The 25,860-nt window shown below is 45.2% G+C and overlaps 1 protein-coding gene across 2 annotated transcripts; it reads right to left on the bottom strand.

Annotated features, from left to right (window-relative positions):
- Window positions 1-595: 595 nt before the first annotated feature.
- Window positions 596-24,174, bottom strand: FAXC (failed axon connections homolog). 2 transcript variants are annotated; one of them, XM_426188.8, is made up of 6 exons: window positions 23,836-24,174; window positions 22,968-23,103; window positions 19,361-19,557; window positions 12,946-13,163; window positions 9,916-10,032; window positions 596-8,290 (listed from the first exon to the last, which is right to left on the bottom strand). In XM_426188.8, the coding sequence occupies exons 1-6, from the start codon at window positions 24,108-24,110 to the stop codon at window positions 8,007-8,009; spliced, it is 1,227 nt and encodes a 408-aa protein (XP_426188.4). In that variant the 5' UTR covers window positions 24,111-24,174; the 3' UTR covers window positions 596-8,006. The 2 variants fall into 2 exon arrangements, with proteins under 2 accessions (XP_426188.4, XP_046795629.1); XM_046939673.1 differs by having other exon boundaries at window positions 23,636-23,964.
- Window positions 24,175-25,860: the final 1,686 nt, after the last annotated feature.

The raw sequence follows: 25,860 nt of genomic DNA, 5'->3' as shown, positions 1-25,860 counted from the left end.
ACATACATGTATATGCCTGCAGCGTTGATGTCATCAGTCATGAGGCAGTCATGAGGCAGGACTTGATGAGAATTTGATGGTGTGAGTGCACCTGTAAACACAGTCTGGCACCTTCATCACCGCCACTCTATCCCCACACTGTGCTCAGGGCCACAAGCTCAGTTTGGCTAAGGACTTTAAAATGCTAATTTTTTTCCAAAATATTATTGTATAATGAAACTAGCCAGCACAGTTCTTTGGGCAATGATCTTAAAATACACACACTCCTCTGACATTCTCAAGATTATTTATATTCATGCTGGTAGCATTAGCCCAGAGTAAAGAGAGAGGAGCAGAGACTCCTCCACACACCCAAGGCTAAGTGCAGTCCTTCCTCCTGAGCTTGACCTGGAAATATTCCTGCATTGCCAAGGGGAGACAGGAACAGTGACAGTAACTGACCCACATCGTGATGGTGGCTAAGGTATTTGCCTGAGGAGATGTGGGTTTAACTCACTGGTCATTACAGCTTCACACACTTTCACACTTAGTCACGGTCAGTGCACAGGCCTGCAGAAAGCAGAGACATCCACAAAAAGGACATGAACCAGAAAGGTATTTTAGATCCATTACTTGTAATTTACACACCAATGACATATGGCATAAAGACAAAATATACAGATTTTCATATATACATACAGGAATCAACACAGTACACAATTTGAAGTTATGTTACAATTAAGTGTACAATTTTAAATATGGCTTTGTAAACTAGTAGTAATAACAGTGCTAAAATAATGTATGTCTTGTGAATTCATCAACAAACAACGTAATGCAACTACAGCATTAAAGTCCTCATTTAGCAATGTGTTACTCCACTTTGTTAGGAAAACCTTGTACACCGTACAGAGCTGGACACATCCCTCCCCCATACTCACCGTATATGCTTTGTTCTTGGCTGATTTTGCACCCCGAAGATTAAAACTTTGGGGCCCGCATTCTTCAAGTGTTCTGAAAAATAAAAACCTGTACAATCAAGAGAAGCCCACTCTTAAGAACAAATTAAAAAGCAAGGGAAGAGCATATGCAAACACTGTGCCCAGTGACAACATCATCGCAACCAGTGAAGCTTAAAAAGATTTTTTTATTATTATTATTTTTAAAGAGTTTAAAAAACAAACAACCAGTGTCACATCTTGTCTGTCTTCCTCTAGTGAACAGCCCCAGTAAGGTAAATTTCAGCATGAGGGCTTCCAAATGACCCAGACAGAGAATTGAGAGAAGTGGTAAATTCTGGGTCACTTGGAAGCCCAGTTGGAAACCTCTGGCCCTTCTGAAGCCAGTGGCACTTCTGCCAGTGTCTTCAAAGGGGAGGATCTTGCTGTTCTGCAGAAGCTGAATGCCTTTTGGAAGCAGATGCTCTATTTCTGCTTAAGTTTCTTGAGCTGGATGTGGAAATCGTTAAGAATGAAATTCTAGGGTCCTTTTTATGTATGAGTCACACTCAATGCCCATAACTATCTCTGGCCTCAAAATCTGCCAGCTGGGCAAACAGGATGCAGTACTCACGGCTCAGCACCGCAGTGACTCACTGAACGTTTTCATCGATTAAGATTCCCATACTGCACACAGACATCCCGTTGCTTTCCAAACACCTCAGGAACCTGTGAAAATCTCTGCTGAGAAGTTCTTCATGTTAGCACGTACAGGGAAGGCGTGCAAGAAAAGCTCTTCACAATGGCCATCAGAGAGCACTGCCCAAAATTGCTCAGACAGAGCTGATCTGTGCTGCAACGCTTTTCTCAGCTAAGCAAAGCTGTGAAGATTGAGGTCACTAGCCTGAAAATCCATGCACCCATTCCACCCTCACACAGGAGGCCCACACAGTATGGGGCAATGGAGAAGGTCTCCCCTTGACAGGGCACCAGTGGGTTGCAATGGCCCATGCACCCCACTGGGCACCATCAGAAGGAAGCCACAGCCATTGCAGTGCCATGCAAAGGAGCCAGACCAAAAGGGATCCTTGTCCCTTGTCACGAGGACACAGAACACAGTGTGGGTGCAGGACAACACCACAGCAGCAGCCCCACCTGAGCAGCAGTGTTAAGGAAGCCCCTCCACTACCTCATCAGTGGTAACAAGCAGCTGAAGCACAGCACACACAGCTACAGCAGCACTAATATGCTGCTGAAAACCACTGTGGTCATTCAAAAGTACCTCTAGTCCTCCTTGTCCACAGCCCAGACAGTGTTCCTCCAGATCACAGCCACTGACAGGTATGGGCATGACTTACCCCTACACTACGTATATCCATTTCCATATACCAGCTACAGTGCTGTTCAACGTAACTCTGCATTTGAAGAGCATAATTTGCTTTATTTTGATTGATTATAGGCCTGATTTATAATTTTGCAGTATTTGGTGATGGGGGTGGGGGGGTTAGATGAAGTAGCCACTTGTCAGGAAACAGATTCAAATTCTTCAAACATCTAAGGACAAGACCCACTTGAATTCATCCCCTGCCACAGAAATTTTGCTTGGTGAGCTGCCCTGCATAAATCTGCACATAACACACTTTTCCAGAAGGCAGTATTTTGTACGGCTCAGTATCTGACAGATACAACCCTTTCAATGAAGACAGTATGAAGCTGTCATGATTACTTGAGCAGACATCACTGACAAAAGGAAATTTGTGCCTGAACTATTGCTGCAGAAATATTTCAGGCAATATTTTTTCAAAGAGAATACAGATCTGGAGGGACATTGCCAAGGTTTTAAAGATCAAAATGTGTGACTTGCAGTGTTGTAATTGGATGGGAACAGTCCTCCAGATCTGAAACATCAGGTCTGGTTTGGTTCTTAAATCAAGCCCCACATTTGTACAATTTCTGTAGGACCTATACAGCCCAGCATCTCTCTCTCCACTTGGTAACAGTGAGCTCTGCTGACAGAGCCAGCAATGCTGACACTGACACACAAATCCATCCTGACACGATGGAGTGTTACGCAATCAAACACTGCAATTCACAGTTCAAAAAAAAAAAAAGAAAAGAAAATTAAAGATTAAAATCCCACAAACCAGGCTGTTTTAAATTTAACTGCAGTGGGAACACAGAGTATTTTTTTAATTCCCATTCGCCAAACGAGGAAGAGAAGACCAATTATCATTCCCTCACAGAAGAATTATGTAAATAAATACAATACTCAGTATTTGGCAGTGTTCAAAATAAAAAAAAATGGTGCAACCACACTGGCTCATAGTGAAGACAAAGACCAGCTCCCTACTCATGAACAAGGCCCCTCACACACACTGCCTACTCCCATGCTTACCCCGCTGCTTCCCCAGGTCAGCCCACAACCATGGCTGGGATCACCACCAGGTCTGGTCTCCTGCACCTCCCATGCACATGGCTCTCATGACACAAGCTCCTGAACCCTTTCTAACACTGCCCCGTAAGAAGTCCCCAGTCGCTAAGAAACCCTGCAGGGTCAGCATCACCTCAGGCACAACATCGTGGTCTCTTTCACCCTTCAGCTTCAAAAGGCCCTCATACCTCACACAGCAGGCAGTCGGCGCTCACAGGCTGTCCCAGGTTTCAGCGCTGCAGTGACACCTGATTTCCTGGCCCCTGCAGCACCATGGTCAGGGCCTGCGGGGTGTTTGCTGCGGACTTCCATTGCAATTTTCATCAGGGGACAGTGAGGGAGAAAAAAAAGCAGAGGAAATAAAATCATAGAATTATAAGGTTGGAAAGGACCTACAAGATCATCCAGTCCAACCATCTTCCCATTACCACTGCTACCACAAGCCACTAAACCATATCTCGTAGCTCCTCATCCAGATGACTCTTAAATACTGCCAGGGACGGCGACTCCACCACCTCCCTGGGCAGGCCATTCCAGTGCCTGACCACTCTCTAAGTGAAAGAGTTTTTCCTTATGTCTAACCTAAACCTCCTCTGGTACAGCTTGTGGCCATTTTCTTGGGTCCTGTTTGTTGCCTGGGAGAAGAGGCCAAACCCCTCCTCATCAAAACCTCCCTTCAGGAAGTTGTAGAGTGCAATGAGGTCTCCCCTGGGCCTCCTCTTCTCCAGACTGAACAATCCAAGCTCCCTCAGCCGCTCCTCGTATGATCTGTGTTCCAGACCCCTCACCAGTTTTGTTGCCCTTCTCTGGACACGTTCCAGGGCCTCAATGTCTTTTTTGTAGTGAGGGTCCCAAAACTGAACACAATACTCAAGGTGTGGCCTCACCAGTGCTGAGTACAGGGGGATGATTACCTCCCTGGTCCTGCTGGCCACACTATTTCTAATGCAGGCCAGGATGGCATTGACCCTCTTAGCCACCTGGGCATACTGTAATGAATGAAGAGCCCAAGGGAAATAAAGAGCCATGAAGCCACATCAGCAGAGGGTCAGGGTGGGGCTAGGGAAAGGTTCCTCACCACAGAGCAGTGGGCATAGAACAGGCTGCCCAGGGCAGCAGGCACAGCCCTGAGCTGCCAGAGTTCAGGAAACACTAGGACAATGTTCGCAGCCACGGGGTCTGAATTCTGGGTGGTGCTGTGTGGAGCCAGGAGTTGGACTCAGTGATCCCCGTGGGTCCCTTCTAACTATGTGATTCTCAGATGCTCTCAGACAGATTGTAGGATTTGCACAGCCCCTCAAGCTGTGAAATGGAGACTAAAAAATAAAAGAAATGAGCAAGGAGAGAAAACCTTTGCAGGACTAAGGAAACATTGCCCTTTTAGCAAAATGTTGAAAATTTAAGTGTGTTCCATTGTTGTTGACAACTCTTGTCCACTCTTCCTCCATGCAAACCAAGACGATCTAGCACTTTTTCATGGATGTTAACAAAGCAATTTCTTTTTCTAAACATTTTTCCCCCACAGACATTTTGCCAAGGCCAGTTTCCAAAAGAAAAAGGCTTGGATTAAATCCTTAACACAGGTCTAACAGTCAACATTTGTTTCTGGACAGGATAAATGAACTCAAGGATTTACTACCAGACCTTGACAAAATACTATACATACAAATTCCTAAACAAATGCTGTTTTCTAATTTCACCTCTAGTTTGAAACAAGCCAAACACGGAAACACAGTACCTACAATAGCTGTCATAAGGAGAAAGCTACTTACTGAGTAACTTCTCTAAAATAACCTGAGTAGTTCCTAAGAAATGGAAGGCATGTGACATGCTACAAAATACATTCACCCAACTGATTACATCACTGAAAAAAATAGCAGCTGACAACAAAAAGTTCCTTCCCCCTCCGCAACCCCTTCAGATCCACTCTGTGTTTCACTTTTCTTCAACAAAGCCCACCACCACACTAACCAACGCAAGTCAAGGCTGTGCTGAGGATAAATCCTCAGATTATTTCTCACCATACTGCCCCTTTTGGCACCAGAACATACATATACACATATTCATTCACATATTTTTATATACGTACACATATATTTTTAAGAGTGTATATATATGTGTGTGTATATAGATATGCATATATATGCCCTACTCTGTACAGTACCAGATGTATCACAGAAGCAATTCTGGGAACAAAGTATTGGGCACCCACCAAGAAAACTTTTCAGATGTAGGAGACGACAACATCACACCAGCTTTGTACCATGGCAGTGATGCCAATTTCTGTGCCCGCTACCACGTATTGCCATGTGATATCCAAATGCAGCTGCTTCCACATGAGAGGGTAAAATTACATCACTGGCTTCTGATCAGTTTGCCTTTTGGGATGCCCCAAGCATCGCTGCCACTGACAGACCTGTCAGCCCAGGAAAATTATAAAATATGACTCTGTCCAATGAACTCAGACTGGTCTTTTAATAACCATGACTCATTGCTGGGATTCATCTGGTGCCAGCACGAGCTCCATACCCGGAAACACACTCTCCTAATGCTGAAAAGATGGATAAATAAATGAGAATGTCTCTACCAGAATTCCCAAAACATAAGTATTTTTGAACAGGAGCTTCTTGATGTAGATGCTTTTTATCCAGAATACCAGTACCTAAATGTTTGCATCTGCCCTGACTTACCTGCAAAGTTTCACAGGCATATCAGACCATTGCCCCTTGTGCTTTCAAGCCCAAGACTCATGTCCTTGTGACCTGTTCCTGTGCTTAGTTTCCTAAGAAGGGTTCCAGGTAACTGCATTACACCTTCCCCCTCCTCAGTTTTGGTTCATTTTGCTTTTGCAAACATGACAACAGAGACTTGCCCATGATTATAGAGGCTGGAGCACAGCTTCAAGCAAACGTGTCGGGAATTTAGGAAACAGATACAAGTTTGTGCTCACCTCAGACCAAACTGCCTGCTCTCACTGCAGTGGCTCTCAGACATGGAAGAGACACAGGAATTCACTGCAGCCTTGTCCCCTCTGCTTGCAGAGCCATGGCTAGCTGGGTGTTCCCCACAACAAGTATCTTCCTGTCGAAGACACTCAACAGCACAGGAAAGGGAGACATTCTTTGAAAGCTGGAGTTAGTTCAACCTCCAGACTACTGGGACCATCAGCAACTATCATCATCAAGTAGTTGTGTCCTGCCTATTCTCAGAATCAGCATATGATAAAATTTCTGCTGAGAGGTCATGATTCATGGAACTGTAACTCAGTGAGAAAGATTAAACTAATTTCAACAGGCTACCACCAACTTACGCAGACAAAACTTGATTTTATATACTCCTACAAAGACCAGGGCCATCTGCAACTTCCGTATACTTTCTCTCTAATTAAAATCAACCACTCACAACCAAGCAACACAGGTGTAAGTGCTTAACTTCAAACAGGTGGGCCAACTGAATGGATCCATTCTCATCTTCGCACTGACACCAGAGCACATCAGCACCTGTGCAGCTATTCTTGCTTTGGTCTTCCAGATTCACAAGTATGCCACCAAAGAGGCTTTATGATCAACCCTAGTCACTATCTCAGCTCCTGGAAATCCTCACAGAATATGCTCTGACACTGCTGTTTTCTCACAGCTTGCTCCCACACACTGCCTTTAGGAATTGTGCATTATAAGCCCGCAAATGCCCACCGTCCTAGCCAACTCTAAAGCATTTGACTGCAGGATAACATTTACACAGCTCCTCACACCTAAAAACACCTCAAGTTCCTTTGCAAACTTTGAAGTTTGATGTGTCTTTGTGTAAAAAGCACAAAGCACCCACTGCTGAGATGCTCCAGGCTTTCAGTAATGAATCCCATTTCTCTAGCATCAGTAGCAGATAACAGCCGGTGGCAGGAAGTACAAACATAGTAATAATTCAAAAACACAGAAGAAATTTAAAGGCCTGAAGCCAGGCTTTGGCCAACACACTTTCCAGATCAGTGTGTGGGTGATTATACATTAAAACTGACATTCTTCTTTTGAATAAAAATATTCTAGAACAGTGATTTCAACCTTCTGCAAAGAACAAGAATTGCTAAAATGTTCCCTTCTGTAGGAACACATTTCCTTCCTGCCTTCCTTGTCTGTCTCTGAAAGAACCAGGAGCAGTTCATTCCTGCAGACACTCCGTGATCACCGAGACTGCAGGTAGCTATCAAAACTCTCCCAAAACTGCACCAAATCAGCATCAATCATTTTCTTCCACATGAGAAAGGTGTGCCAGTAGCGCCTCTTTCACTTTTGTCCTTGACCCATTCCTGTAAAGATATCAACAGAAACCAACTCTTACAAATGCTCCACCTCCTGGAGGTTTCTCCCACTCAAGTGCAGGATCTGTTTTTCAATGGGAGCAAGAACGTAGATCAAAAGTTACTGTTGTCCTCTGGACCTCTAGTCCTCCCACTCTGTGTTTTAAATAACTGTTTACCTTGGTTCCATCTGAACAATAACACAAAATGAAATAAGGTCGAGATAGTCCAGGTAGGATGTGACAGCCAAGTCAAGCACAATGGTCTCTAGAAGGTGGTACCAACCTTCTCCCAACCTGGAGCAGAAAATAAATCCAACTGATCCCAAGAAATAGCTTGTCTGCAAAACAAGAGACGCTTGTACACATCATTTGCATTGTTCGTGATCTCTGTAGTCATCCATGTCCACATCTGAATCAAAAAGGGAGTGTCCAGTGTAATCTGTGTCGGGAGTATGAGAAATACTGTTCCCTTCCTCATCAAATGTTTCTGTCCTTGAATAAAAACTGAAGTCCTGCAAGGGGGAGTGAGTCTTGCTTGCGTCACTGCTTTCCTCAGATTCATACAGAGTGTTATCGTCATCATGGTGCCATTCTGGCCAGAATTTCCTCCTTATCCTTTCACAATACATAGCAAGGTTAATGAGTTCGCCTGAAACACAGCACAACACATTCCAGTAAGCACATTCAATCAATAAAACTATAACGTATCAGCTAATGAAGAAATATATTAGCATTGTTTGAAAACAATTTATGCAGGTTCCTTCCAAAGAGGCATCAGAGCCTTGTCTCAAAACTGCAAGATCCAGTCAACCCTCCTGGTGGCTGTTTATAATTTCCACATAACTTAATACAGATACTATTAACCTACGTACAATAAAAAAGGCTACACCGAAAGGAACATATATGCGTGTAGTGAAATAACCATCCCAAATTCAATCTCAACAGAAATAGAGTAAGACAAGATACTAATACTGTACATTGTTCCTAGCAAAACTCACTTATTTGCTGTAAGCTTATAAGTTCATAAAGACAGTAGTGAACTCTATGCACACAGCTCACTCATTTGTTAAAATACAGTGAATTTGGCTGTTTTGTATCTGGACCACCAGATGGCAGCATTGCCCGCAAGATAAATTCGTGGGTTTGTTTGTTCTTTTTTCCCTGATTCACCTCTAGCACTCCTAGCCCACACGGGTGTTGAGCCACGTGTAGATACATACACGTGTGCTTAGAAAATGTTACTAAAAAACTTCCAACAACAAAGAAATAATATCATATTAAATGGAAAATGAATGTGTACATGAAACCTGCACTCACAGCGTATCACAGCATGAATAGCTGGATAGGTATGGAGCACCCTCCATACTGCTCACATGCTTGCATCTATTACCCTCTGTTCATTTTTGTCAGACACGAAGTATTTCAACAATCATCATACTTTTTCTTGAAACCAATGAACCCTTCAGAATGTTATCCATGACTCTTCAGACATCAAGGGTTTTACAGACTATTTATGACCCTCAAGTCACAAACCCTTGATCACAAGTATTTTTTTCCTCAAATCAAAGCTTTAGTAGTGAGAAAATCCAAACTGTTGCCTCAGTAACTACCTCTTATACAGAGTAGGTCTGTGGATCAGATTTTACAGCTATTTCATCCTTTTCCTCCACAGTTCTTCCCATTTTTCACGCTATATTTATTCCATAAAGTGATGCCAATATCTTCCACCAGACTTCCATGTGCCAATACCTCTCCACAAGGAATAACAAAGGTTGGAGATGGGAGGAAGGAGATAGGGTATATTGGTTTCTGTTCATTTTACTTCAAAGCCAGACCGGATTATTCTCCTTGCCCAGTGTCCTTAATAACAGCACAGGCTTAAATTTCAGTGGGACAACAGTATTTGCAGTTCTACTGTCAATGAAACTATTTAGCTCAGCAGAATTTGGCTCACAGCTTCTAATACTTTACCCAGCATTCATCCTTTATAAGCATTCAGCCTTTGCTATGTCAGACAGGGAAACGATCAAATACAGGAACAGAAACAACTACCACGCAAAACATTAAAGTGAAAACAAATAAGAAATTCACAAAAAAAAAAAAACCATTACAGAATAGAAATGCTATATCAAACATGAGAACAGCTTATGATACAGCTCAAGTACTCCCACAATCCTATAAAAATCCTACAAAATGTTCCACACTTTAACAGAGCAAATGCCACCAAAAGTTGTTTGGGTTTTTTTTTGTCATAGATAACTTTAATCTGCTTACCTTTGATTAGTCTCTCTGGTCTAGTCCCTGGTAGTGTCCACATTGCCTGTGCCAGATGACCAAAAACTGTGGCATCAACAGTGGAAAGGTTTGGTCCCATAATGTACTTTTTGTCACCTGTAAATACAACAGCAAGGCACTTCAATGGGAAGATGTCCTCCTCCCCTCTACAAGATTAAGAGGACAGAGAAGAGCATCATCTTTAAAGACATCATTCACAAGAAAACATGCAGTATTGCCCGCTTCCCCAGCACAGGCATTAGACCTGGATCAAAGAAGGAAAGCAGAGCAAGTGAATCATGTGGCATTTCAGAGGTCAGGTTAGATGGCTGCATTGTCCCTGCCTTTGCCCGAAGTGCTATAAACCCTGTGAAATGTTGTATGTAATTGAATTTTCTAAATCCAGTTACCCCATCTCCCTGGGACGTTCTTCCCCTGTATGCCAGAAGCTGCCTGTAATTCAGCAGGTTATTAAATGTTAGGGTTATTAAATGAGTTTAGAAAAACTGTCCAGCAGTAAAATGCAGCAAATTCTAAAATACAACACAGCAAAGGCTGTTGTCCTTCTGCACTGTGATGTAGCAATGCAATACACAGAAATAACAAATAATAACTTCCCACGGCATGTCAAATGTGATACAGAAATGGAGTTAACTCTCCCCAGCTCTTTCAGAACTGCATCAACCTATTCTCTGACGACTATGTACTGGGTAAATGTTGTGTACTTTCTGTATTTATGTGTTGCTCTGCAGTCATTGATCTCAAACACAGCTCAAAAACAGGTCCCCAAACCACAGTAATATGCTGTGTAAAATCCCATTTCACCTGACAACACTATAAATTTAGGACTGCTCAGCTGGGTCTGAGTCTCAATCCATAACAATGTTACTCTGGGAAGCAACTTCACTGGAACAATAGCAGGTTGCAAATCAACCCTGTGAATGAGGAGAGCCTCCAGTCAGGCTGGAAGTCATAGAGCCATGGAATGGTTTGGGTTAGAGGGACCTTTCTAGTTCCAACCCTCTGCTATAGGCAGGGACACCTCCCTCTAGACCAGGTTGCCCCATCCAGTCTGGCACTATCTTTCACTCACCTCCTGTCCCCAGCTCAGGGTATGACCCAAGGCCAGGGGTACCTAGACCCAGCCACAAACAGCTGGAGAAATCCTTGACAAGCTGGTGTTAATGGCAAGTCAGGACAATTACTGAAGAGCAGGGAAACGCACCAAAAATCACAATGGCAAACACAGTAACCGTACACTGACTAATACAACATTCATTTCAGAAGGGAAGATAAAAATGAAATGTACAATATTCAGCTAGTAACGTAGTAAAGTAACCATAACACAGCAGGTGCCCATCAAATCTTTTTAAAAGACGAGGCACAACCTTCTCATCAATAATCTGGAAGTTAATATAAAACCCCTGCTGGTAACATGTGCACCACACAATAAAAAAAGCAGATGTGGCCCAGTTTGCCAGCTCTGTGACTGCCCTTCACGTTTTTTGCCACCACAAGCAACACATACTGTGAAAACACATACGGAGGTATAGGAGTAGGGTGGAGAAGATCTATCCAGAGAACGGAAGAATTGTTTCCAACCAATGAAAAACAAATCTTACAGAGAGGTCTGAAGATTTCCAGCCATTTTTCCAAGCAAAAACAAGAGTGAAATAAATGGTTTGATCACAGCATTTATCTTCACAGGAGATGGCACAGGCAGCTCAGGGAGGGCGGGAAGGACTAAAAGGAACACGTGCCTGAAGGCTGAGACCATGCATCCTCCCATTTGAAACTGGATAAATTTTGAACAGATTTTGATGGTGATGAATCTCTTCCACTAATGAAAGTAGCTGCATCTTCACCTTCTGAAATCTTCTGACCTCTTGGCCTCCAAAAATAGTGCTTCCTCAAAAGAAAACCTACAGTTTTTCTTAAACCTTTTCTTTTAACCTAACAAAATGAATCATGAGAAAGAGCTGACAGAGAAAGAAGTGCCAGGAAATCTCCCCCTCACCCACTGTCACGACTGTAAGTCCTTTTTCACTTTGCTCCTAACCCAGCAGCTCCCTGCATTTCAGAAAACTTGCACAGTTCCCTCTAGGTCCTTTGCAATTTTCTTTCTTTCCCAAACATCCTGGAAGAGCAAAAGCATTTCACATCCCTCCACTGCTTGGAAAACACTCAGTTTTTGTCTTCTACTTGGCTCCCTTCACCTTCCCTCCTCCCGTTCATCTCACACCTGGGCAGTTCAAGCACATGTGTTCTGTCCTCTTTCCTGAGCACAGGACAAGTGCAGGAGTCAGGACTGGGCAGGGAGAACCCCTCTTGCCCCTGCCCAACCACCATGTAAAGGATCTTAACAGGGAACAACAGACCACACCAGCACCACCTCTTGGATTCTGGCCCAAGGGAGGGATAAGCTCAAAGTAAGGAATAATGTGCTCCAGATGAACTCCTCAAAATACACATTTTTACACAAAAGCATAGTACGGTTAGCTCTCAGCAGACTGAAAGTGAAAAGCACAGTGCAGTTTTAGTTCAGACTTCAGCCTGAGCTACACCATAGGAATGAAGTTTGCATGGTTCTGGCTGAGGGAGGTCAACCTTAAGACAATCTCTTCATTGTCCACCCGCAACAACCAGCGAGCCTAAAACCATCCATTTTGACAACACAAACCCATCTGCTACCAGCAGCTTTAAGTGAAGCTTCTAACACCAACCAAATGCAGCAACACCCAGCTGAAAGTAGCATCTGCAAAGGGCTTTCAAATGGCCACATTCTGCTCCTCCAGATACAAGTACTCAGTGCCCAGAGAAGAAACCCATTTACCCTCCTAGAGAGGCAGTTTGGTAACAAAGAGCAAGGAAAGAAACCTGTCCCCCCAAGAGTGTAGGTGGCACCGGGGAACAGCAGCAGTGTGAACTCCACCTGACAGCAGTGAGATTACCTGTGCCTGTCACCAGGCTGACATATGGCCATTTCACACTGAGGCACAATGAGAAGGTGTGTGGTTTGTGGTACATTACCCAGGAGGCTTGCTAGAGTCCGCATGTCCTTCTCCATCAGTGTGTACATCTCCTCCTCAGAGAAGCGGCCAATTCCGTGACCGTACATCTCCCGCTTCACGATCCCTTTGGTCAGATGGCAAAGAATCCACTTCAGCAAGTCGCTGAGGGGGCCGTAAACTGAAATCATCTTTTGCGTCTCATGAAGGTTTTCCACCCATTGGCAATAAGCAAGAGTCCTACAAGGATGCAAACACCAAGTTATTACAGCACTATGCCCAGAGAGCGCAGAGCTAGGGAAAACAGAGGAAAATGGAGAAAGCAGCCTTTCCCACCAGCCTGTTCTCCTTGTGTTCTATTACTACTTGGCTAAGTTTCAGCAGTACTTTGCACCAACATAAATATTGTAGCAGCAATTCTTCAAAAAGATCTCTGCTCTCTTCATAGATTAACCATGACATAATCTTTATAAGGAAAAAAAAAAAAAAACAAACATCAGATTAGTTCTTCTCTGAATTTTCTTTCCCTTAATGGAGATGCTGATCTTATGTAAGATACCTTTCTGAAGGCTTCTGCTGTATTTCAGGCTGGATTTCAACTTCAATAAATGGCCAAAGTATTATTTCAGATGATCTTTTCATCAAAATTTGTCTTACCAGCTACATAATACTTTTCATTCCTTATTAATACTGTGGGCAAAGGTCATTTGTTGCTGTTGCTACATTAACTTTTCTAATATGCAGCACCTTCTGACATGAGGCATTCTGAAGAAAGGGGAGACCATACAACTTCTGTCACGAGGTCAGGGGATACCAGAAGGAGAGCAGAAGACACCTCTAAGTAGATGTGACAAATTCAAAGCCAACGGTCTAAGAAACATTGGGAATTTATAGCCATTGTTCCATTATATACTTCCAAACTGAAAAATGTAGAAGTAGGCTTACACACTTATGAGGACCTGAATCTCTGCGAGGGGAGATTCAGGCTGGATGTTACAAAATACCACTTTCCCAAAAGAGTGGTCAGGCACTGGAATGGGATGCACAGGGAGGTGGTGGAGTCACCAATCCTGGAGGCATTCAAGGAACGTTTAGATGTTGTGCTGAGGGACATGGTTTAGTGAGAACTACTGGTGATGGGTGGGTGGTTGGACTGCATGATCTTGTAGGTCTTTTCCAACCTTGGTGGTTCTATAGACTAATGAAGCTTGATAGAAAAGCTGGAATTATCAAAAGTTGCAAATGCACGTATGTAAAATATTGAATGGTGTTTAATAATTAAATGCTTCTATTTCTGCTATGGCTGGAAATTATTTTCTTTAATTCATAACATGACTTAAGTTTTCTCTTTGTACGTATTTCAAATCGTACTCTCTTTATGCCTATATGGATCAACTAATTCAAAATAAGAGGGAAAAAAGAGACCTCCTGCATATTTTTTCACACGTGTACTTTCTCAAACTCCAGTATACTGTGACCAGAAGCTGAATTTAGCACTACCATCAGTGAGCAACTACTTTAACACCGTGAAAACGCTCTAATCTTTACATTTCCACACACTCCTTATTTGAATTACTAATAACACGAGGTAAAAAGAATGTATTTGGCATAACAGCTGGAAAAAAAAGCCACTTAAAACTCAAGTGCACTGTGCTCTCTCTGAGAGGATAAAAGGCGTTTTAATTCCCATAAAAATTGTCCCCTGCAGGACAGTGTCTTCTGCTCAGACTGGTTTCATTACATTCAGCAACAGTGAGGCCCGGGCACGTTTCAGTGCAACTGCATGAACAATAAAGAACAGCACTGCACCTGCATTATTTCAGACTTCTTTTATTCTCACCAAGTTTCTCCAAGACATCTTGCACTGTATTAGCATGACAGCAGCATCTCACTGATGTTTTGAATGGAGATGTTGCACAATCCTTAGCATTCAAACTAGATGAACCAACTAAAGCTTTTGGGCCCGTTTCCGCAGAGTTTGAAACAGGACTGGATTTAGAAAGGAGCACCAACAGGAAAGGAGAACACAAAGCCAGCAAGCAGAGGGTAATGAAACACCAAACCCACCAACTTTTGAGTACAGTCCCGTGGACAAATACGGCTTTGAAGAAGGAATCTGGTCTGGATGCGAACCATAGGAAATAATTACGACTATTATCTGTGTGTGCCAGCTATTATTCATACTATTTACTCAAGTAAACTGCAAAAACCTGTTCTTTAATAGCACAGCTGTGCATGTCACCATGAAGACCCTCATCCCCCAGCATGGATCTCATCAGCTTCACCCACTGGCCATTCTGCAGCACTACTGTAATTGCTTCAGCGCAATGGGGCTCACCACAGAGGGGTAGCAAGAAAAACAAGGCAAGACAAAGCAAGGAAGCAGAAAGGAGACTGCTGGAGCATTTTTGAAAAATCATCCCAGTCACACACGACCAGCAGACCCTCCAGACCTGCCGTGACTGTTATTCACTCTGACTCCACAGTGAGCTGGCATCGCACCGAGCCATCAACCATGTCTGGGACAGCTTTAATTCCGTGAGACAGCACAAATAAGGTTTCTCACAAAACTAATTAGCCTGTGCTGTAAAACAAAAGTACATTTCCATAACGAGCTCACTTGCTCGTTCTGGGGGAGAAAGGTGTGGAAGAGACTGAGGCCAGGTAAGAGTTAACAAACAGGACCAGATTTAGGTAACCCCGCCTCGGCTACACCATCAAGTCCAATCTTGGATGTGTGCCCACAGCTCTGAGTGAGTAAAGCTGTTGCATGTCCCAAATCTCAAATTTACGTGAGCAACAAAGACAGCTAAACAGACAACCGCTCAGTTCATGCCTGCAATGTTAGGCTTCTGAGCATGCAAAAGCAAAGAAAAAGGTAGGGTCAGATTAGACCCTACCTTTAGAGGGACAGCTAAACATCTTTTTAAAACTAGCTTTACAAGCACTTTGTTAAAATAATTATATTCAAGGATTGATTTAATCTGTGCTTTTCACCAAAACATGCTCCTCTGTGCTTAATCCCAGCCATCATTCCTCTGCTTAGACTACATTAGCAGAGTATTATAAAAATAACAAAAATTAAGAAAAGCCAGAAATCATGTTGTCTACATAACCTAATTCTGCATAATTATAAATACAAACTATAAAAACTAACTGTAGTTCAGAATATATGGGATGACATTATTATTTTATGTCATTCTGGAAAATATTAGCACCTACATTTGTGCCAGAATACATGTGAATTCTTAAGAGTATAAATAAAACCATAATGCATTAAAGAAACGCTACAGGGGTGAAGCAAATCTGAAGTATAAATGTAACAGCAGCTCTGGCCTCAATACATAAATCAGAAGAGATAGAGAAAGTGACTCATCAGGAACAGCTTGCTTGATTATCCCCCAAGTAACTCAATAGGCAAAAAAAAAAGGAGGGGGGGGGGCGCTCACAAGGATGCGAACTGGCAGTTATTTTGCTCATCTAAATCCCGTGCAGAGCGGAATTTCTTTATACAGAAAAGGATTCTAATAAATTCCTTCTACAGATCTTACCTTACCTGCTGTGCGACCTCAGAGAGAATGGCTTTTAAGCCACCAGTGGTATTCAAGCATCACCATCCTCAATAGCACGAGATGTCACTCTTATAATTGGCTTGACGTTAAACATGCATTGTTTACTACATGGCAAGTTTGAGCATCTGTCAGTCGTTTGCATTATCATACCATGCTCTTTCAAACATCCAATACATTAGTGACGTTTACATGATCTTCTTAAAGACAAAGTAAGAAACGAATGTAGTTACGTGTGTGTGTATATATTGACAAATCACTCGTGTTTGACAACAAGGGCAACCAATGTAATGCCTTTAACTGGTTTCCAAGAGCCCCTGGCAGTCACGGCAGACAGTGGAGGTGACCCAGCACAAGCCATGGGGAGATGACAGAGGCCTGCACACAACCAGGACCTCAGGCCCGGCCCCTGAAGCACAGAACCAGCCTGCTCCCACTTCTTCCCTACTGACTCAACCTCACCCCCACCTAGGCTAAAAGGTTTTTTTCTTTTGCTGATTTAAACATAGCAAAAGCCTGACAATTATAGCTTCCTCCAGGGACAGAAGCTCCAGCACCAGTCTTATGCATCTCGGAGACAAGCTACAATCCCAGCTCTAAAATAGGCACTCACTGGCTTTCTGCCAAGCACCGCAGCCTAGGGCAGAGCTTCACAACAGTCCTATGGTGCTCTCAGCTCCAGTCAGAGCAGCAGTTTCCACCTTTAAGGGGTACTAAGCAATCAGAACTGCAGCCAAAGATAAGCAATCAGTTCAGCAGAGGCTAAACATTTCAGGAGGATGCTGAGCACCCACCCAGATCAGCTCCATCCACAGAGCTAATCCACAGGATGTTCTTTGCTTGTTCTTTGCTTTCATTCAATTGATGCAATACAGCATTACTTATTTATGATGAAATTACTTTGCATGCTGCTGGCAATGAAGCTGTATTAATCACATTTTATATCACTGCTTTGGAAGCTTGATTTTATAAATTTTCTGCAGAAAGGCCATGACTGTGACAAGTTTCCCCCCAGGGGAAAATGGGGAACATGTTGTGAGAACATCACAAACAGACCCTCGGCTCCTGGTGGGAAATGGGAAGACTCGGCACCAGTGCAATAGCTGCACAGCTACTGCCTGATTTTATCATGGTTAACTACAGCATGGTCAGAGCTGTTATTAAGGAGTTACAGCAGTGTGAAGCCTCATAGCTTTGGCTCGGGCCTAGTATAGAGAACCAGCACAGTGTGGTCTCACCAGCACAGCAGCCCTCTCATACACCCTCACAGCGAGGATATACAACAAGACTTAAAACTGGGTCTTTCTATGCTGCAGTAAAAAAAGATATTTGCCCTTGGGAAACTCACCTGCGTGACTAAAGAGAAAAGGAAACAGGGATATGCAACAAGGCACATGCCTATTTTTTCCTACTTCTTGCTTTGTCCATGTATTTCAGTACCCCAGGTCAACTTGCAGTACCTGTCTCCCATGCTCTCCTATTTCACGCCCAGCAGCACTGAGTGAGCCCAGTGGGAACATGGATGGACAGCCAATGGCTTCACCAAGGAAAGAGCAATCTATCATTCAGATACACAAGAGCTGTGCAAGTTTGTCATCAGTAATGTTACATTAAAAGCGGTTAAGTCTGTGGACCATGAAACAACCAATACACTTAGGTACGGAGATCCCCATTAAGGGATCTAAAGGCCACATCTTCCCTTCAGTAGCTACAACTGTGGGGGGAAAAAGGAACAACAAAATAAAGAAATCACACTTGCAGGCTACTGGAGTCTGAGAGCTGCAGCCAGATTTCTGAGAAGTCACTGCAGATAGGTCTCACTAGTGGAAGTCACACTTCTGGGAAGCTAGGGATTACATTCTTAAATCACATCATTTAAACACTACTGAATGCTACAACTGTTCCCAGGAAATGCTACAAATGATTCAAAATACTATGCATGCATGTGTTGCTGCCGATCTTCAATAACAAGATGAAAGGAAGAAAGGTAAATGCATTCTAGTTATATCACACAGTTTTTCTAGAGAAAAAAAAAAAGAAAGCGATGTCTGAATCCAAGGCTCAGTACAACAAGAACTTCAAATGTATGCAAGAAAGCAAACTGTTGGGAAAAAGCCTTATGCCTGCCAAGGTATCCAATGCCCCACCCAAGATGCCATGCCCACCTGCTACTTCTATGGATCCAGTCAGGAAAGGACACTTGGAAAAAAAGGACTGAAAAGTTGGGGTGGGAGAAGAGGAAGCATAAAAAATAAAAATCACAGACACTACATTCAAAGGTGTCAGTAAAATGCATGAAGTATCAGCAAAGCTATATTTAGGTTTTCCATTCACATCCATATTTGATCTTCTTGGGATACCACAACTAGTACTGTATCTTATCAACTGGCATTGATGCCAACAGCACTTACTAAAAGGAGTAACGAGGCAGTAATCCATACTGTAATCACATACAGATAATTAAAACCAGTAACTGTAAGGACATCCATAGTATTTCAGACTCACTCCAAACGCAAGATTTTGTTTGTTTCCCCTCTTACACCTCCAATCTTTTCATCCACCTTCGGTTTTGCTCGTCGTTAATGAGGCTGCTTCTGCATGGAGGCCATATGTAAGAGGACAGACAGACAGCCCACTGCTGCTCCTTTCTGCTACGCCAGCTCCTTACCTTGCCTACACATCACTGCAGCTCTCGGAGGTGTTACTCCTGACTCATTCCAGCACAAGCAGAAAGGAGCAGCAATTTTCCACAGTGAAAAAAGCTGTGAAATTAATAGTTGGGTATCCAAGACAAAATAAGTATTCACTTCTAGACAAACAGTACAGGTCTGAGAGCAGAACACAGCCAGCCTTCCCATGCAAGCTTACCAATAGAAGTGCTCCTCCACCATCTTTGTCACTGCTCTGGAAACAGCTCTTTCTCGCGGACCAAGGTTTTTATTTAAATTCACTCCAAGTTTCTCTTCCAAAAAGTCAATAATGAACTCAGTGCCAGACACTTTTTTGTGATTGTATTCAATCCAAGGCATTTTTCCTTGAGGGGAAAGTTTTCCATCAAAATAGTTCTAAGAAAAAAAAGCAAGTAAACAAACAAACAAACAGACAGACAGACACACACACAAAAAAAGGCCCTTCAGATTCCATTCCAATGAGAATTAAGCTTTTTCTATACCTTTCTGTAATTTTAAAAGCAACATTATTTCTTAATTAACACTCCAGGATAAGCGCAGCTATTCCATCGGAGCAACAGCTTTGCGCAACATGAAAAACCCAAAATAATTATTTCCAGGTCCTGCAATGCGTTGCCCATTTTTATATTAGATGCCACGTGATTTAATATTATTTAAGGACCTGGGTTATTTAAGGGGATGGGGACACTCAAATCTCCCAGAAGACTGGGTCCATCATTCTAAACAAGTTTTTAATCACAGGAATCACGCCTAAATTTGGCTCTCACACAGAGCAGCACTTTTCATGCTAGAAGCACCTTATAAATGCTCATTCAGAGAATCATAGAACGGCTTAGGTTGGAAGAGATCCTAAAGATCATTGAGTTCCAACTCCCCTGCCATGGGTAGGGCTGCCACCCACTAGATCAGGCTGCCCAGGGCCCCATCCAATCTGGCCTTGAGTGCCTTCAGGGACAGGGCATCCAAATTCACTGCCTGTATCAGACAGCTGCTCTGTCTCTGAGGGTAAAACACAATCATCAGCCCACAGTTCAAAGACGCAGCATTCCCTCACCAGGCAGGAGGGAAATCTGTCTTTACAGGCACTTCAGCAATTCTGTAACTTAGAAACCTCATATGCCTTCAGACACACTTGTTACAACTGGATCTATGAGGGCACAGCCCCGCTGCCCAGCAGAGCACTAAGCCAGCTGCTCAACACTGGCATACCTCCTCCATGTAACACTTGTACAGCAATAATAACATATTTTCTCCATATTTTTTCACTGAAGATGGAGAGGGTCACCACACACCAGAGGCTCCAGCTTAGGCTGAATGCACATCCTCCTGGCTGGTGCTTAAAACACGGGTGTGGAAGCACTACCCATGCGCGGCCACTCCCAGAAGCTCAACCCTTCCAGATCAAAACAGAAGGAATGGGTAACACTGCTGGGAAAACAAACCCTTCTGGTTGCAGCCTTCTCTGGGACTTCTGCCCAAGCAAATCTTACAGCAGGAATATTGGATTATGTAACATCTGATCTACTGCACCCAAGCCTGGATGAACAAAGCAGCAGAATCCACCCCCCCCTGCACGTGCAGGTGACTGCTCTGATCAATGGGAGAAACACCAAACCTGCCCAACACCTGAAACCAAATAGAGAGCGTCAAGTCCATAGTACCTTCAGTACGATTTACCTTCCTGTGCACAAATACTGACGTTCTACAGAAGCTGCTGGACTTGAAGATGTGCTTATTACATAGAATTACTGCAGTCTGTGTCATTTGCAACCCAGGCAAAGCAGATTCTTATCGTTCATCTACACATAAATGCATCGTGTAAAATGTGTTAGTGCTGCATTAATATTACACTTGAAAAAAAAATGCAAGTGATGGCTAAAGTTCTTCTAGCAAAGTCACTTTGGGTAAACCTGGGAAAAAAAGCAACCAAAAACTGTTGCAGGATTTTCATGTTTCATTGCATATGATTTATCAGACAAATCAGGGAATGTCTTTCAATGACCTGAGAAAACCTTTATCTTGGGACAAATCTCGGTTCTACAGTTCCTGTATCTGCCGTTCTCAAGTGGATATTTTTAGGCTTGAAACCTCAGTATTCTTACGGCTGCTCCTAATTGCCATCAAATATTTACCAATTTTCCACTTGAAAACTGGTCCAGCTGCAAAGCAGGAAAGCTATGGTACTGTCATTAAAAAAAAACACCCTCTTGCCTCATAGTACTTTAACCTGAACTGCAGGCTACAAAGCTCCTGAGAACCTCATTTATAGAGGAAATTATAAACCACACAGCACGGGGCTCTTCTGGGGTAATTTTATAGTACTCTCCAGAAGAAATTAGCCTCTACATTTTCAATTAGTGTAGCTTATGCTTTACCTTTCCTCTGTGTTTCTTCTCATAGAGACTGCCATCTCTGCCATTTTCACAGACCTGATATGAAAACAGCACGCTGCTGCTGCGCAAACACTCAGCAGATTATGGAAATAGTCAGATCTTAATAGCCACAAGGAAATCAAGGGACACCCAAAAGGCTTCCACAAACACCCACAATGGGCTCCTTTAATATAAGCTTTATAAAGAAAAGCATCAAACATTTTGAAAATACAGCCCAGCTTCACACTCCCCCTTCTAAGCAGCCCCTGCCCAGGTAGGTGATGACCCACAGCATATCCCTGGCTGCATCCCTCAGGCTGTTCTCACAGAGCCATAGAACACTGAGGGTGGAAGGGACCTCCACAGGCCATCTGGTCCAATTCCCTGCTAAATGCTCTGAAGTGCCTTGTTCAAGTGCCATTAAATCTTAATATAATAAACATTAAAACGTATGCTTTTAAATGCTTAAGCACAACGTACTAATTAGACCTCCTTTCACATCCGAAATAAAGGAGCTTAATCACATATGAATGTGGATGAGTATCAATCACAAATACAAAATCAAGTTCTCAAACAGTTTGTTTCCCTCTGCAAAAGACCACATTCAATCAAAACATTATTCATAATACCTGGATATGCAGCAGAAAAAAGTGACTTGAACCCAACCAAAGTAAGCATGCATCCCAGCCACAGCTCAGACCGTCTGAGGCAAAGTAAGAGCCCAAACCTACATAACTCAGGGGAAAAGAGAGATTTCTTCCACCTAAGGTCGTCAGTACAACAGTAACAATAAATATGACATCTGCAGTGACCTCAATGCATTATACAAACAGCAAAAAGACCTGTCTCGTGTCTCAAAGAGTTTGTTTTCTGCACAACCTGCCTGGTGACACCACCAGACAGCACGCACCCAACTCAAAGCATCACAGCTGAACAGGCCTGCAGAGCAACCCTGTTTTCCCACGTGGGAGGGGAGGCCTCAGTGACGCCAGGCAAAGCAGAAAAGAGGTATGTCTTCCCAGGAGAGCACCAGGGTGAAACCCTCTGGAAATCAAGAAGCTGCAGCCACCTCACCTTGTTCTCTTCAGCATGGACGAATTCAAAGACCATGTAACACTGTCCCTTCAGTTTTACAGTACTATTCAGTCAACTGCAGTCTATCCTACTTCAGCATTTCCAAACAAGTTAACTTCCACCATTCGTTTTGCTTTACCAATTAATCCTAGCGCTGTCCTAGATCAACCATATTCAAGTGGTAACTTTAAGGATTATACACCAAATTTCACCAGAGGCAAAAGAGCTGTCACCTACCCGGACAGTTCTACGCACATATTTACATCTCTCTGCATGGGAAAGATTGGCAGGATGCCTATCTACCATGTCAAGCAACTACAGTGAACTGCATGGATGTACCTGGTAGGGCAGGTCAGCCATCCTTAGGTACGTTTCCATTTTCAGACAGAAAGGCGACAGACTTGGAACACCGTTGTTGGGCCTCGAAAACTGATGCAGTATGATAGCATCTTTTGAATCAATCTCCTGCTCTTTCCTGCCAAGAAACAAAACAAATTAAGGAGGAAAAAAAAAAAAAGAAGAAGAAGAAAGGGTGCATCATAAATCAGCGTTTTAAATACATAAAGGAAAAATCCCAGCTGAGGCCAAACACACATCCTCCCTTCCTGGATGACTGCAACGTTTTATTCGTCAGACCGAGGGCCGCTACAAGGCTCTGTCGCTGCTGCGGCAGCCCGGCTGCTCTCACGTTGGGTACCACGGGAAGCCGGCACGGATGCCCGTAAGAGGCGCGGCGATGAGGCCCGGGCCCCGCGCCTCTTACGGCAACCCCCCAGGGCTGCAGACGGCACACACACGCCGCGCCCAACAGGGGCGCAACACCGGGCCTCGCCACCTTCCCCTCCAGGTGAGCGCCGCTCCACCTGCCGCCACCGGCCATTTCCATCGCGATCGTTTGTTCCAGCCCGGCACCAGCCGGCTCGCCGCCCCTCAGCCCAAGCCGGCCCCGCAGCCCGTCCTCCGCGCAGCCCTCGGCCTCCGTTCCCGCTTTCCCGTTCCCCCCCCACCGGGGCAGCCGCCGCCCGCCATCGCCGCAGAGGGCACGACGCCGCCACCCGACGCCCCCGCTCCTCCCTTCCCCGCGGCGCCCGGCCCCGAGGCAGGACGCCGGGCCCCCCGTGCGCACCGCGCCCCTGCGCCAGGCGACGCAAAATGGCTGCGGGGCAGAGCGGGGCGCCGAGGCACCCCCATCCCGCATCCCGCTCACCGGATGGCCAGCAGCTCGTGGAGCAGGTAGGCGGCGGCGGCCAGCAGCGCGCCGCCCGTCAGGTACAGCGTCTTCTTCCACCACGAGTCGGAGCCCAGCGCCGCCATGGTGCCGCCCGCCCCCGCGCCCGCCAGCGGGAAGGCGACCAGCTCGCCCCCATAGAGCGCGGGCGGCGGCTCCTCGGGCCCCGCGCACCAGCCCAGCGACAGGCTGCGGTTGCGGCTCAGGTCCGCCACGCAGGAGCGAGGCGCCGCCAGCCCGACTCCCCACAGCATGCTGCGCCCGGGCACCGCATCCCCCGCTCCGATCCGGCCGGCCCGGCCCCGCGCAGCCCTGCCCGGCCGGGCGGCTCCGCCGGCTGCCGGCCCCCTCCCGCCCTCGCGGCGCGGCTGCGCGGGGCTGGCGGCGGTGCGCCGAGCGGCCTGAGGGGGGCACCCGCCGCCCTGAGCGCGGGGACGCGTCTGCCCGGCGCTGAGCCGAGCCCTGCCCGAAGGGCGCGGTTGGGGGGGGCTCCTCACGGCAGCGCGAGAGGGGATGCGCTGTTGTGCTCCTCACTGAGGAGCGGGGCCTCGTGTGCTAGCCCGTGGCTGGGATGAAGGACAGCTGCCATAACGTACCGGTGCCCAACCACAGCACGAAACAGCAAGGCCGTCTTCCAGGTGCTTGAGACCGAGTGCTTATTTTGCTCTGTTATTCTGACGCTTGACAAGGTCAGCAGCAGAAGGGAGCAGAACACCTCCAGGAGTACAAAGGTGGAGCAAAAGGGCAGCAGACCAGCTTTAAAGCAACTACCTCGACCTGTGAGGCAGGGACATGGGGTGGGAGCGCTGTGGGCTGCAACCTGTCCTCAGTTCCTAGGGCCCAGGGCACGGCGTGCAGAACAGCCTGGCAGCCAGGTCTCAGATGCCGACCTGAGAGGTCCCAGCAACCTAGCAAACCCCACTCCACACACACATTGCTCCCCCCAAGCCCTACTGGGCTCCCTTGCCCTCAGTGAGCTGCTGGCACAGCTCCTTCTTCATAGAGCTGGGGCTGTTCCATGCTACAGGCAGCGCACAAACAGCAAAGTACAGGCAGGAAGGGAGACCGGCAGCAGTGTCATGATGTGGTTCTGCTAAATGTTACACTGGGGCATCAAATAAGACAAAGAAGAGGAGTTCTTTACACCAACACCTGCAAATCTCAGGTTAAGATCTGCTTCAGAGCAGAGAGCCCAATAAATCTGCGCTGTTGTTGCTTGGTGACTGGTCTCAGCGTTTGCTGCCACAAGGGTCCTGTGGTACAGATAAGAGTGATCCAATTACAGATGGGATCTAAGCTTCTGGGAGGACAAAGAGAGGCCTTGGGCATCCGCATGGCAGCTGCTGCACTTGCAGAGGCAAATGATAAAATCTGTGCTTTGATTCACAGAATCATAAGGTTGGAAAGGACCTACAAGATCATCCAGTCCAACCATCTTCCCATTACCACTGCTACCACAAGCTACTAAACCATATCTCGTAGCTCCTCATCCAGATGCCTCTCAAATACTGCCAGGGATGGCGATTTCACCACCTTCCTGGGCAGGCCATTCCAGTGCCTGACCACTCTCTGAGCAAAAGAGTTTTTCCTTATGTCTAACCTAAACCTCCTCTGGTACAGCTTGTGGCCATTTTCTTGGGTCCTGTTTGTTGCCTGGGAGAAGAGGTCAAACCCCTCCTCATCACAGCCTCACTTCAGGAAGTTGTAGAGTACAATGAGGTCTCCCCTGAGCCTCCTCTTCTCCAGACTGAACAATCCCAGCTCCATCAGCTGCTCCTCATAAGACTTGTGCTCCAGACCCCCACCAGTTTTGTTGCCCCTCTCTGGACACGTTCGAGCTGATCGTGTCCAGCACACGCAGTGACAAGCTGTGTGGGAGAGGAGAGCAGGAAGCAGGTATTAAATCCTTCACCTTGGTGCTGCCCTGCACGAGGTGAGCAAAGCTGGTGCTTTGAAGGAAGCAGTTCATGCTCAGAAAGTCAGTGCTTTGTATTGAGATTCCAG

This window comes from Gallus gallus, chromosome 3 (genome assembly GCF_016699485.2).
Source record: "Gallus gallus isolate bGalGal1 chromosome 3, bGalGal1.mat.broiler.GRCg7b, whole genome shotgun sequence".
NCBI lineage: Eukaryota > Metazoa > Chordata > Aves > Galliformes > Phasianidae > Gallus > Gallus gallus.
Note: the sequence above shows the minus strand (reverse complement) of the source record. Positions and strands in the feature narration are given on the sequence as shown.